The 15,331-nt window shown below is 35.0% G+C and overlaps 1 protein-coding gene across 1 annotated transcript; it reads left to right on the plus strand.

Moving 5' to 3' along the window:
• Positions 1–983: 983 nt before the first annotated feature.
• Positions 984–12,637, plus strand: LOC142615679 (lysine-specific demethylase JMJ29-like). The gene is made up of 13 exons (XM_075788438.1): positions 984–2,381; positions 2,482–2,597; positions 4,510–4,609; positions 4,713–4,854; positions 5,178–5,241; positions 5,323–6,094; positions 6,842–7,171; positions 8,072–8,596; positions 9,148–9,220; positions 9,334–9,419; positions 10,475–10,594; positions 11,330–11,391; positions 12,268–12,637. Exons 1-13 carry the CDS (start codon positions 1,422–1,424, stop codon positions 12,308–12,310), a joined length of 3,393 nt encoding a protein of 1,130 aa, XP_075644553.1. The 5' UTR covers positions 984–1,421; the 3' UTR covers positions 12,311–12,637.
• Positions 12,638–15,331: the final 2,694 nt, after the last annotated feature.

The raw sequence follows: 15,331 nt of genomic DNA on the forward strand, positions 1-15,331 counted from the left end.
TACATATGATACCTCATTTCTCATTTATGTATGAATAAAAGAAATCTTTAGTTAACACTAAAAAACACATAAAGGAAAAAAAAAAAAACTAGTACATGATCTCATCACTTTCATATGAACTATCTACACATAATATTTGTAGCTGAGTGGTGGACAATGACCCATACATGAAGTCATCACTTTTTTCTTTGTTAGTTACCACTTATAATAATATACTTGGGAGACGGATTTGGTGCACCATGCAATATTGAATCATTGGGCGAGTTTGAAATTTAAAATTCTTTTTTATTGTGAGCCCTTATATAAGAGAATTTTTTAACCTTAAATAGTTTTTTTTGTTATATGTCAAATTTCTACATTTTACAAGTTCATGGAATTGCACCATACAATTATGAGTAATGCTATATTTTCATTTTTTTTTTCAACAAATTCTATGCGACAAAATATTACTAGTTCTAATTTGAGTCTACAATTTCAATCATTTTTTTTATCCATCAATAATAATTTACCATTTAAAATTTATTATGAAATTATTACAAAATTGTTATAAAGATAACATTACCATTATTAATGACATAAAATTGCATCCCTATACTTTCTATGTGATCTGATTATGTGTACGATGAGTTCACCCTCAAACAATAATTAATGCTAAAGTTACACACTTTCACATACAATTTACCATAACTGTTCTACTACATAAACTCATTATTTTTCATTACTAATCATAAACATAACATTACTCTACCATTATTACAGGGATCCTTATCTACTACTTTGGACAAAAGTAATGGCTTAAAAAATTGCATCCCTTTACTTTCAATGTGGTCTGATAATGTGCATGATGTTCCAAACTTTCACACATAATTTACCATAATTGTTCTATTACATAAACTTATTGAGTCTGCCACGCAAGACAGTTACTAAACTTGTAGTAAAGGGTGCGAAAGTGGTACCATACCCGTCTTTCAAATCCACCGGGTTTAAAGCGGAGCAGAAAGGCAAAACTAGTTGAGTTTGGGTGACTGACCAACTTACGAGAAATAGGGTATTAGGCTATTGAGCCTAGTTTGAGTAGTGAGTACTAATAGTACACACAGAAGTAATTAAAAAAAGCAAATCCCACTGAAACTCCATTCTCCCGGCCACAAAACCCTAGGTTTAAAAATTTTTGTTTACCATTCTTAGCGCCATTAATTCAAAAATTATTCCACCCACTGTTTTCACTTCCCTAAACCACTTCCTTCCCACCCACTATAAAATACTCAAAGAGTTTTTCCCCACTCTTCAATCCAATCTATTTACTTCCACTACTTCCTTTTTTAGTGTTTTTTTATTATAATTTCTTCGTGTTTGAAAATTTGAAAATCCCTCTCTTTTTTGTTGTTGTTGCTCTCTCTGATCGATTCTGTGTGTGTGTGATGGCGCGCGGAAGAAAGCGTGTTGTTGAGAATGAGAAAGGAGTTGAGCCTGTGAAGAAGAAGCGCGGTAGAGGAAAAAAGGTTGATGATCAGAAAGAGGAAGAGAAAGTGGAAAATCGTGGCGTTTTGGCTGAGGAAGAGAAGAAAGAAGAAGAAGAAGAAGAGGCTGTTGTGAATGTGAAACGGCGTCGCGGGAGGAAGCCTAAGGTTGTGAAGGAAGTGGTTTTGGAAAAAGAAAATCATTCTGTTTTGGCCGATCGGCAGAACGGCGGCGTTTCGGGCGGTGCCGGAGAGGAAAGAAAGGAGGAGGAAGTGGCTGTGGTTGAAAAACGGCGTCGCGGAAGGAAGCCTAAAAAGGTGGAGGAGAACGGAAAGCGGGATTCCGCCGAGGAAAAGGAAAATCATCCTGTTTTGGCCGATCAGCAGAAGGAAGGAAACGAAGATGAAAAGAAGGGAGAGGTTGTGAATGCAAAACGGCGTCGCGGAAGGAAACCGAAGGTTGTGAAGGAAGGAAAGGAAGATGTTTTGGAAAATCACGAGGAGCACAATGGCGGCGTATTGAACGGAGGAGGAGAGGAAGAGAAGAAAGAAGAGGTCTTGAATGGTTCAGTTGAGGAGGAGGAAGGGATTGAGGGAGTGAAGAGTAGGTTGAGAAATGGCGGGATTAAGAAGGTTAGTTATGCAGTCGATAATGACGATTCTCCGGTGAAGAGTAAGCGTGGAAGGAAGAGGAAGAAGAGGAAGCAAATGAATGCTAATAAGATTGAAAAAACTGCAGAGGAAAACGGTGGATTGGAAAAGCCAAAGAAGAAGCGTGGTGCGAGGAAAGATTTGGCTGTAGAAGAAGAGAAGGGGAATGAAGAATATGCTGAAAGGAGTGCTGGCTATTCGTTGAGAGAAAAGAGAACTCAAATTCAAAACCCGGATACTGCTGAAAAGATCAATAAGCATGATCCAAAGGTAACATTCTTTGTTCGAATCTTTGTGTAGCAATAAAATAATTGTTTAATTTGGGTTTGTTTAGTTGTGTATTACTGATTTGATTGATATTGTTGAGCAGTGGATTGAAGAGGTGTCTTTGATGTGCCATCAATGTCAGAGGAATGATAAAGGCAGGGTTGTACGGTGTAAGAAGTGTAAGAGGAAGCGTTATTGTAAACCTTGCTTAGATAATTGGTATGGGTTTCTTTTATTTTCCTTTTGTGTTTAAGTTAGTTTCTTTCTATGCCAACTTGTATTTGACATTTAGTTTTCTGATGACATACTTAGCCTTTCATTTAATTGGTGTTTGTGAAATTATATTGGGAGAATTTCACCACTTAGTCATTACTCTTAACAAATCTAAAAGTGTATTAGTGTCAATTTAACACGACACCCTGTGCACTGTCAAATTCGAAAAATAGAGTCTTAACTCTGAAATGAAGAGACTAAGGTCACTTTCTTTTTAATGATAGATTTCTATAGTTGTAGGATGCCGGTTGCCAATGAGCTCTAGCTCAAATGGTATCTTCTCCTTTGCAAGAGCTAGTTGGAGGATTATGTTGTGGGTTGAACACATGCTGGGTGTGTGTAACTTGCCCTCCAAATATGGTTGCTGGATGTGAGTTACTTTCATCCCTTGTGTGTGACATGTTTTTTTGGGATCAATTGAGGCTTAAAAATGCAATTAATAATTGATCTGAAAAGTAAAAGAATATCTGTGAAGTGTGTTGCATAAACTGAGTTGCATGATTTTCATAAACTAGTTGGTCCATAATTCATGGCATGGGCTCTGTCCATGAAAATAGTGTACTGGTTTTAAAGACTGTTAAAAAATAAGGTAGTAAATACCCCCATGAAATGAAAGGCATGCTGTTTAAAAGTACATCAAGATTCAATCAATAGCATTAAGTTGAAAGAGTTGATTTTGTCACTGACAAGTGTCTGCGTTGTGATGATCAGACTTGTATATTGAGTTAAAACTCCCAAGAATTCTTCTGTAAATCTTAATTACTGCCAAATAAATAACTACCCATGGATGAAGGCCTTAGTGAAGTTGGTTTATATAACTCACTGACGACGTCATTTTAGATTGAATGTCATGACATTGTTTTGGTGCTTCTTGGAAATTTAATTGGTGGATAGACTGAACCCCCTTTGTATAACTTTGTGCTCTTTGTAATGTTTGTTTAATGCGTCTTCCCCTGTTATCAGAGTCCAAGTTACGAGAAAAACAATATAAGTTTGTTTTGTTTTAATTCTTCTGTTTCCTTGGTTGTCAATTTTTATATAACAAAAGGCCAAATTACAAACTACTCCCTTTTAACTTTGATTTATTTTCAATTTAGTTTCTTAAGTTTCATTTTCCCCCATTTGAAAATTTTTACCAGATTAACTTCCATTTTGTTTCTAACGTAGGTCTTCTTTCTGCTTCCATTCATTTTGTCCTGTTAAATTTGCAATCATTTTGGAGATTCAAAAAACTATAATTAATGGTGTCTCAGTGAGATTGGATGGAGCTAGATAAAATGACCAAATTGAAAATATGTTATGTTAAAGGGTGAAATTTGTAATGTAGCCAAAAATAAATATTTATTATATGGAAGCTTTGTTATGGAACTATGTTGGAAATAGATATTTATTGGTGTTACTTACGTCTGACTTGGCACTTTGAATAAAAGTGATCTTGATGTATAATTCTCTGCTAGAAAATTTTGCTTTTTAATCTTGAAATTAGCTAAACCATTGTAAATTACATGATTTCATGAGGATTAAATTACAAAATAATAATTTTGAATCTTATATGACTATAGAGTACATGATTTTCTGAATACTTTAAAGGATCCATCATTACAATAAAAAACTAATGTAGCTTTGCTGTTGAAGAATCCTTATTTATGTTTTTAATATGTATCATCCAAACTGGTACAGATGTTTTTTTGATGGATTGCAACCTCGGCCTCTATGGCTTAAAATATGAGTTAAGGAACATTGCAAAATACTTGAAGCTGTAAAATAAATGTTTAAGCATAGGAGCTTTTGCTTGTTATATTGCATTTATTGTTTTGGCAAGTTATTTGAAGTATTTGTGTTGTGTTGTGTTGTGTAGGTATCCTAATATTGAGGAGGATTACATTGCGGAAGCTTGTCCAGTATGCCGTGGAAATTGCAATTGCAAAGCGTGCTTGCGTTTGGATGTACCTGTAAAAGTCAGTTTCTCCTTTTCCTATATCTCATGAATAATTGGTATTCCCTTTAACGTCTTTAGATTATGTATGAGAAGTTTGACAAGTTATTTATGCCTTGTTGCAGAATTTGAAGAATTTAGACTTGGATATCAGTGAAGATGAGGAGTTTGAGCACTATAAGTATATGCTACAAGTACTTCTTCCATTTTTGCAACGGATTAGTGAAGAGCAAATGGTTGAGAAGAATTTAGAGGCTAAAAGACAGGGTATTTTCTTTTACTCTGTCAAATGAGCTTAGGAACTCATCTGTATTTCATCTTTTAATATTTAGTCTTTGACGTGGCAGATTTCTGTATTTGTGTGGATTGGAAGATGTCTCATAATTGCAAAAGGCCCAAAAAAAAATGTTAATTTTACTGCCTGATGTAGTTTTGACTTGTGCAATTGCTGACTGTTATAACCTACAATTTCCTTTCTTTAAGTCTCTTAACTTTGATTATTCCTCATTGTTACTTCCTAGTTCTCTTAATTAAAAAATATTGTTCAGATGTACTATTTTGATTTGGTTGTATGGATGTTCATTTGATAGGGTTATTGCTTCCAGACTTAAAGATTGAAAAAGCAGATTGCCCTATTGATGAGCGTGTGTACTGGTAAGGTCTTTTCCTGAAAACACTGTTTCTAATGGTAACATTGTTTGATGAAGGTTTTTATGTTATCTCTTTCTTTTGCAGTGATATCTGCAGAACTTCTATTTTTGATTTTCACCGAAGCTGTCCTAGATGTTCGTTTGATCTATGTCTTACCTGTTGCCGGGAGATTCGTGATGGACATCTGCAGGGAGGTGAGGAGGAAGTGGTTATTGAGTATATTGACCGTGGATTTGACTATTTGCATGGTGGAGAGGGGGAAAAAGTGAAATTACCTACTGAGACTAGCTCAATGGATAATATAAAGTCAAAATCTGAGTGGAAAGCCAATGAAGATTCTACCATACCTTGCCCCCCTGAAGACATTGGTGGTTGTGGTCTTGGTATTCTTGAGTTGAAATGTATGTTCTCACACTCATCAACAGAAAAAAAGAAGAAGAAACTTATGTTCTCAGAAATTCCGGTTTCAGAGTTGGTGAGAAAAGCGGAAGAAATTGCCAAAACTTACAACTTAATGGATGTGGCTGCTGCTCATACGCAATTTTGTCCGTGTTTCAATTCAGTTGGTGAAGTGGACTTGAGCAATAATAAGTTACGGAAAGCAGCTTCTCGAGAAGGTTCTGATGACAACTATTTGTATTGCCTGGGGGCCCAAGATATACAACATGAGGATTTGAAGCATTTCCAGTGGCATTGGAGTAGAGCTGAGCCCGTGATTGTGAGTGATGTACTTGAATCTGCATCTGGTTTAAGCTGGGAGCCATTTGTCATGTGGCGTGCAGTCCGTCAATTGAAACATCTCAAACACGATAGATTGTTGGAAGTTAAGGCCATTGATTGCTTGGATTGTTGTGAGGTTAGTTTATTTTATCCTTTTCTATTTGTGTTAATTATTCTTTCCTTTTGGCATTTAATTTTTTGGCATTAATGTATTGATGTTTGTGCTTAATTTATTCTACTTTATTATTTTTAATGAGATTGTCTTCGAAAATTCTTTAAATGAAAGGTTTCCTTTCCAGGAATTTTCCAATTCTTTTGTTATCAGGAAGTATTATTTTAGTTTTGCACACACATGTTAATTTGATTTCCAACCTTTTGGTATGTACTGATAATACTTTTTTGATGTGGAAGAACCAGTATAGAGTTTAGTAAGATTATCACACTCAATCCAAGTTAGAAAAAAAAAGGCAGATACTGCCTTGCAACTTTCACGATTAGCATTTTGGGTGATTTACGTACATTTGGTGCATTAAATACTCTGCACTTGAGAATTAGCAGCTGTATGTACTCCCTCTACTTGATTTTTAGGGGAGATGACTGCCTTCTTATCTTTACCTTTTATTCTGAAATTGGTTTATTTATTAAAAATTTTAGGTCCATTTTCTGGTGTTTTGTTATTCACTCCGATGATTGTTAATACGTTTTTTTATTATTTATTTTTGTTATATTCATAGTTGTTTTTTTTACCTTTCCCTTCTTGTTTTTAAGTGTTTTTGGATTTGTTTGTTAAAATTCCCGCTTGTCTACTCTGTATAATAAAGTGATATGGAAATGGTCCTTGATGATTTTGCTTTGTGATACTAACTATTGTGATGAAATACAGACTGATGTCAATATCCATGAGTTCTTTACTGGGTATACAGAGGGTCGGTATGACCGTTGTTCGTGGCCTGTGATACTGAAACTAAAAGATTGGCCTCCATCTACATTATTTGAGGAACGCTTGCCACGTCATGGTGCTGAGTTTATCTGTTGCTTGCCGTTTAAGGAATATACACATCCACGCAAGGGTGTTCTAAACATTGCTGTCCGGTTGCCTGATGAATCTCTCAAGCCAGATATGGGTCCCAAGACGTATATTGCGTATGGTGCTACTCAGGAGCTTGGCCGTGGGGACTCTGTCACCAAACTTCATTGTGACATGTCTGATGCGGTATGTATGGTCTTGTTGTGACTCCTGCTAATCATTTTTTTTTCTTGTTTTTTTTTGCCAATGGAAAAACTTCTGCTTGGTTGAGGTACTGCATGAAAATGCCTATTTGAGTTTATATAGGTTGAAGTGTGAGGGCCAGATGAGTTGGGTAAGGATTGGCATGGTGTAAACACTGCGTCTGTCAATAACTGCTAATCGCACATTTTACAGATTTGAGTCCGATGCCATAATTGACCAAATTTTATGTTGCACATCATTTAGTCTCTTGATCAAGTTTGTTATATAAATTCCAACGAATTTTCAAAGTTGATTGTGTCAGGTGTTTGATTTTATCTTAGATGTGTATGTCTATGTGTGGTTTAGTTGGAATCTAAATCAAGTCCAAACCCATTTTAGATAAGCATGATGTTGTCACACCTGGTTTTATTTTCACTCTTTTTGTTACTCTTACTTGAAATGAATAAAAATAATTGCTTTTGGTGCTTTGATTCATCTTGGTCCAATTGTCATAATGCAATTGTGACAAATGAGGGTTCCTGATTTTGAGGGCACGGACTGTCTGTTTTCATTAAAAGTTGATTTAATTTTCTTGGTAAACATCATTTAGTCATGTCTTCTACCTGCTCCCTATCCTATGCATCTTGTATGGTATTGACTAATGTTGAAGTAAAAAGTGACTCTAATTCTTGCAGCAGTGTGGGGATGATATTCTATGATCATATTTTGTCTGTCTGATTGCTCTTGTATTTATATTTAACACTTTGGATTTTTTTTTTCTGCAATTTCTTCCCCTTTTTTGTCAAATAATGAACTGCTTACGTATATTAATCCACAAATATAGCTGACACTTAACTTCTGTTTGATGATCTAATTTTCTTTATTTTTAATTCACTGAATTAGGTAAATATTTTGACACATACTGCTGAAGTGCCACTTAAAAAGGAGAGCCTTGAGAGTATAGAAAATTTGAAAAAGAGGCACTTTGAGCAAGACCAAAGGGAATTATTTGGAGATTTTCAAGTTGTGGATGAAAAGGTTGAGACTAATGTATCTGCTGAGTCTTGTAAAGTTACTGCTGATGATAAAAATATTAGTAGTGGATCTGGGGATCAAAACACTGGTATAACTGTTGAACGGGCTGATCCTATTGTTGAACTTAATGGTGATCGTGGTGAGTCAAGGTTGAATGGGAAAGACTTTTCAAGTGGATCAGAGCTGGAAAAGAATGAAGAGGCAAAAGTGGACCAAGAAAACAGTGGTGGGAGTGATACTACAATTTCTGGAAATAAGTTGGACAGGTTAGAAGCTTCTCAGGGTGGTGCCATCTGGGACATTTTCCGGAGACAAGATGTTCCGAAGCTGCAGGAATATCTTAATAAGCACTTCCGGGAATTTAGGCACATCCATTGTTGTCCATTGCAGCAGGTAATTGTCTCTCAATTTCAATTGGATACTAATTTCTTCATTTTGTTGATTAACTATTATCATTATACTTTCTGTCTATAATGGTGGTGATAAATTACTTAAAGAGTACTATATTCTTTTGGTCAATCAATGTGACACCTCTCAATGGAATTGCTAAGTGTCTGGCAAAGTTGTTTTAGTAATTAAGACGTGATGGTTAAGATTTAAACCTAGTCATCTTGAAATGCCTACTGCTCTCCTTTTCGAAACACATATTTATCTTTGCTTTATTCCAAAAAAATCTTTAAAATTGCTATAATCTTGTTGTATGAAGAGAACCATGGGAAATCCAAATTGAGTGACAAAATGCAGGATATAGGCCTGACTGGCTTTGTACCAGCTGGGCAAAGCAAGGTGAATGAAGTAGTCTTTGATTGGAATGTAGCATATTGAATTCATTAACTGTGGTTTATAATCTGCATAATTGCTGGTGTGTGTGTTTTATTATATTTTTTTACTCTTGTTAATACTTGGCATGTTTCTGTTGTTTATCATATCTTTTGGTTGTGTAGGTTGTTCACCCTATACATGATCAAACATTTTATCTGACTTTGGAGCACAAAAGAAAGCTCAAGGAGGAATATGGTCAGTTTCTTATATATTAACGGCGCTAGTTGGATTGAATGCTGTATTCCTTTTTGTCATAAGATGATCAACTGTTCTTGGGCATACTTTTATGGTTCTATGCTATATTATAGGAATTGAACCGTGGACATTTGTCCAAAATCTTGGAGATGCTGTCTTCATTCCTGCTGGCTGTCCTCATCAAGTAAGAAATTTAAAGGTAAAGTAAATTGCCCTTGGTGTTTATTTCACTCCCCCTGCGGTTTAGCATATAAAAATAGGATAGTTTACATATTGCACCAGTGATTTGTTATTCACCTTTCATGGATTCCCTGCTGGCAACATAGGGTGTATGTTTTCTTAAATACGAGAAATTTTGGAAACAGGTTGGTTTATCAATCATTCTAGTCTTTAGTGGTCCACCCTTCTGCTTGCATGCCTCTTATTCTAGTGATGCTCTTTTACGGTTTGACTAGGATGTGGGCAATTAATATTTCACTTATCATTGACATTGTGGCCTTTAAATACTAGAATGATATCTCCATGTCATGGTTGTATTCATGTCATTTATAAGTTATCCTGTCCTGCAGAGTGTCATTAGTCCATTGGTTATGTGATTGTTGAATAGCATATCATTTTTTCTGTTTGGTAGGATAAAAAATATTTAGGTTTCCCTCATGTGTGTTTGGTTGGGGGTTGGAAAAGTGGGGGATGGAAAACTATTTTGTTTGGTTTTGAAGAAAAATGAGAGGATAGAAAATGGAGTTTGCATAAATTTACTCTCATACCCTTAATTACATAAAGAATTAATTTAATAGTTTATAAGCCAAAAAAAAATGTTTAGAAAATAAACACTAAACATTAGATTGAAACTGAAAGAAAAAAGAAAAAAAGAAAAGAAAAACTAACGTGGAGGGAGGAGAGGAGAGGAGCAGATGGGTAAATTCCCATCTAAGCCCCTCTCCCTCCCCCATTTTCTCTCCAAGTTAGGGAGACAAGAAAACATCCCAAAAATCACCCTGCACCCCGTACCAAGTCCCAACCAAACAAGCTTACCATTTGAATTACCCCCTCTCTATTTTCCGCCTCCTCACAAATCACCCCATCCAAACACACACTTAGATCTCTAATTGATTAGCTTATGTGCCTCATGACTTCCATTTTAAATTTGGTGTTGATTGTAATATATGAAATTGATTTCTATTTATAGATTTGTTTCCCTATACATATAAATAATTATATATTTTTAATGAATTTTTTCTCTTTTCCATTCAGTCTTGCATAAAGGTTGCACTCGATTTTGTCTCACCTGAAAATGTTGGTGAGTGCATCCGTTTGACTGATGAATTCCGTACACTTCCCCAGAATCATAGGGCAAAGGAGGACAAGTTAGAGGTATATAATTGAATTTATCTGTTTGATATGACCATAAATGTTTATAAGATTTTTTTCCCCATGTTATTAGGATGTTTCCACTTGTGTTTCTTGTACAATGGTGCAAGTGGTGGTTGAGCAGCTCATGAGTAATGCTGTGAACTATGTTGCTTTTCATTATTATAGTTCTTATTTGTTACGCATTATACCTTTTCATACCTGCACCTCAGTGATTTGCTGGTGTCAATGTGAGTTTTCTTTGTAGCGGTATTGTCATGGAGGTTGTCATAAATACATGTTTTTAATAAAATATCAAATATGTTTTTGGTAAGTGTTATTTAAAAACATAATTAATACTGCTTGATTACTGTTTCCAGATCCCTATTGATGCTGTTGCAATTTCCCCCTCTTTGCCCAAGCAAAAATTTGCTACCTATATTGGATTCTGCTTTCCCTCATTGTGATCTAACCATTGGTGTATTGCACCAGGAAAACCCACCTTTTGCACTCCACTGCTATTGATTCTACCCGAACTGGTTTATATACAAATGTTTTATGTGCTCAATTCACTGGCACCTACCATATTGCTTTTCTCTTGTGCCCAATGAATATAAATTGTAGGAGAATTGCATGTGTTCAATGCCTAGGACATTGTGGTATGCATGTGGTAATTATATAATGTGAAATAGTTTTATTAGACACTGAAGTATAAATTTTGTGTATTGTGGTTTTTGATTGTTGTCTTGCTTGAAGCAGGTGAAGAAAATGACTATTTATGCTATGAGACACGTTGTAGGATGTTTGGAGCAGAAACTAAGGTTAGTCATCTACCATAAATTCATATATAGTATATAAAGCTTTTTTAGGATAGCCTAAAGGAAAAATGGTCCTGAAATGTCTTTTAGTGGACATCTCTTAAGTTACTGTGTGTTTGTGAGCCTAATTTTCTTAATGCTTCAACCTGTAGCCATCTTCTTTTAATTAACTCTTCTGGTTTCTATCCGTATTACTGACCAGCCATGATTTCATTAATGTGGCTGTACATAGCAATCTGTTATACTGCTTTCCATTAATTATTTTTAGCCATTTCTATCATATTTTTTGGTTTAATTATGCTCCATTTCAATTCTTATTTTTTATACCTTCCTTTCAATCCTTTTATGAACCTTAGCATAATTTGTCTTGTTTTTTTAATGCATCTCTCCTTATTTAGGAGCCTATCAATCTTTTTGGGATTTTTTTTTTGGATTCATATGTAGTTGGCATTTGGCATCAGACAATTTATCTGCAAATAAATTTGCATTCCAAATTCTTTGAAGGATATTTATGCCCATGTAATACCTTTGTTATCTATTATGACCTTTCTGTATTTCATTCTTGTTCTCTCTATCCTTGACATACAAATAAATATATTTGCATGACATGATATTGTGTCTTACAATTGCTGGGATCATCTTCTTGGTTGATCAACAAATTTTGTGATGAAAACAAGCTTGTCAACTTTCTTCATCTATTTGTATTTGACAAAGAAAGACAAGCTTTTAAATTGTTTTTTCTATAATTAGAATATTATTGCAAAAATGAAGTGAAATGCCACATGTCAATTGTGTTGAAATGTTGCTTGAAAGTATTTCATCATGCTCGTTTTTGGATATCTACTGAAATAACCAATTGTGTTAATATTTGATTTTCAGGCCTGAGACGACGTCAGTTTCTGTTTCCAAAGATTCAAAGTAGGTTCAACTTCGTTGATGTAGATTTTTGGCTGGTGAAACGGAAGTGTATTGGTGGTTTGTAAATACAGCTGGGTCATCTGTAACACTTTCTGGTATATATTATTTACGTGCTTTTTGTCAAGGCCTCTTGTCCTCTGCACTCCATACCCTAGTTCTTGGAAGGTTATGGAGAATTTTGTTCTAGTCCTACCATCTTTTGGGAATGTGAAGCACGGGAGATTAGTATGTACATGCAAGAACCTGGTGGATACTGACTGCATGTATTACTCATTATGAGTTGTTGTATGAATTATATTATAAGGTAAGGAAATCATGTTAGTCGGCGGCATATGTGTTGGAATTTCATTCTCTTTCTCGTAATTTTGCTTGTTTTTATATTTAGACTACTCGAACTGACAGTACCTTAGTAAAAAAACAGAAACAAAACAAGAAGCCTAATTAATGATATGTTGGCCTGACATGAACATGACATAACAGTTCCTTTTCAAGTGCTTAAAGCAAATTATTCCAACATTTTTTCGTTATTTAATACCCAATATCGTAAAAAACTTGTATCCTGCTTGTAGTCGGTTATAAATTAGTGCTCTGCAAATGTGGTATAAGATAGCATCAAATTCAATCTTGAATTTTTGCTTTGTTTGTTTCCCCATCATTTTTAAGCAAGTCAAAACTGTACTCCCAGCTCTTATAGTAAGATTGTCAAACGCCATTTGAAGAGAGATTTCATTTTATGTGTCCTATGGGCTTTTGAATTCATGGATTCGTTATCAAATCATGGATGTTATTTCTTGACTCCATCTCCACTTGTAGTTTTCCTTTTTTTTTTTTCCTTTAGATACCACGTATTAGTTTGAATATTGGAGGCTCATTAATTGAAGTTACAGTCTGCACAAACAAGGAGAGAGATAGATACTTTTATCTTGATATAAGTAGAATTTGATTTCAAGTTTCTTATATGCGTCTGGAGAACCGAATTTGTAAAAGACTCTAACACAGCTATGAGCTATGATTAAATAACTATCATGACGATGAAGTATACATAATGGCATATATCAGGTGGAATGTCATGAAATTGTAGGACTGTCGTTTACTGTAGATATGGGAGGTTGTAACTGAAATAACTATAGCCAAGTTGGAGAATCAGATTCTATGATATCATTGGACTATCTCTAACCTCACCCTAACATTAATTACACCTTTGAGCATCTTCTACTAATAATTAATTGATTGTCTTTTCATACTTTGATCAACCAATTTGGTGGAGTTGCTGTAGTTGCAGAAAAACGGAGCCCCATAACCAACACCAAACTGTATTATAGAAACTCTCATCCTCTTTTTTATAAAGGGTTTTAACATGGGCATCTTCTTATTTTTCTTCTTCAATTGAGGGCTTTGTCGCATTTTGTGGTGTTGGTTCCATACTTCCATGTATTGATTCTCTCTCTCTCTCTCTCTCCGACTAAATAATATATAGGATCTAACTTAATGATTATGGTTTTCTAATAATGTTAAACAAGGGAAGTTGATGCATGTGACTGTGTACGAGCTGATTAAACTTTGACAAGACATGGATGACATATGTAAGAATTTAAGTATTATTGTCCATTATAATACATTAGCTAACTAACACGTATAAGTTGATGGGTACATTGTATCTTGAAGAGGAGGGAGAAAAAGAAGGATATCTGCCTTGTATTCAATCCTTTTCTTATATATTGTAGAACATGCGTGCACCTTCTATTGTCTCTAAAAACTTATGTATGTTAGCTTTCAGGTCTAATATATGGAAAGGTACTATTCATTGTCTCGATCCTGAGAAAGATAGAACCATTGTATATTTATTTATTTTTCTAATAAAATGGCAATAGAGGTTATATGCCACGGATCGCATTTTTATAATCAAATTTGAACTTGGAACAAATTACAATACAAGAATGAAAACATTTGTCAAATCTCATTTCTTTGCACGAGGATTGCATTTTTAGAAAAAATGGCGGCTTTTTGCAAGAGATTGATCATATGTATGTTATACATGTGATAGGTATAAGTACACAATAGCACCTGGACCCAAAGACAATCACAGGCTTAGGCCCAATGAGCCTTAAACAATAAAATTTGTAGAGTGTGGGCTTGAAACCTAGGTTAGAAGTACTGGGAGCTCGATATCAGACTTTTATAAACAAATACAGGTAAATAACGAACAATAATTGCAACGAATCTCCTCGGACTCTAGCCGAGGACTACTTCTTTATTATTTCTCTTTCTTCCTTAAAGATTACAATTTCTCACTTTCTTTTCTAGCTACCGCCCCCATTCTTTGGCCTTTACCCCCCTTTTATACTTCCTTCCTTGATACTTTTTGAACAATGACTAGAAGTTTCCACTTCACTGTTCAGGGGTCACCTCCCCATTAATGCGGCCAGGGAGGTAGGTGCAGAGCCTTTAATGCGGAGGTGGCAGCCTTTACCCTTGATATTTTCTTTAATACTAATGCATCTAGAAGATTCAAGATGTCCCCTTTTAACCACTAGTCTTTCCAGAGTTGTGCCTTGACCTTTATAATGAAATCTTGAGTTCTCTAAGATCTGTCCGAGGTGAAACTCTCCCTCGGCTGCATCCTCGGACCTTCGGCGTATGGGCCAACTCATAGAGTTTAATCCTGGAGCAGGTCGGCCCTCCATGTTACAGCCCAAAGGTCCATATGCCCACTTGGGTCCTTTTACTCCCCACAATAGGGATATACAACTTAATATATAAAATTAAAGGAATGGATGTATATATGTATCTTTTTGGCAAAAATTATTTTTGTTAATTTATTTTACTATTAATGGGCTTAGTGCACTTTTTTGTTTTATTTATGGGTATTATTGTATTATTTTAGTTAACTTTTATTTTTAATTATAGTACTTTTAGCATTTTTTTTCTTCAATTTTAGCAAAATAAGTGGATTTTAAACAGACTCGTAAAGTATTTTTTTATTTTATTTTAATAATTCGATAGTTGGGTAGGGTAGATTTGAATT

This window comes from Castanea sativa, chromosome 11, assembly GCF_040712315.1.
Source record: "Castanea sativa cultivar Marrone di Chiusa Pesio chromosome 11, ASM4071231v1".
Lineage (NCBI taxonomy): Eukaryota > Viridiplantae > Streptophyta > Magnoliopsida > Fagales > Fagaceae > Castanea > Castanea sativa.

What these genes read in the sequence shown, in the direction of transcription:
- LOC142615679 (XM_075788438.1), top strand. Translation starts at nt 1,422, where the DNA reads ATGGCGCGCGGAAGAAAGCGTGTTGTTGAGAATGAGAAAGGAGTTGAG. An exon ending in AAACCTTGCTTAGATAATTG is followed by an intron (nt 2,598 to 4,509) that starts GTATGGGTTTCT and finishes TGTGTTGTGTAG; the next exon opens with GTATCCTAATATTGAGGAGG. An exon ending in AAAGCTCAAGGAGGAATATG is followed by an intron (nt 9,221 to 9,333) that starts GTCAGTTTCTTA and finishes GCTATATTATAG; the next exon opens with GAATTGAACCGTGGACATTT.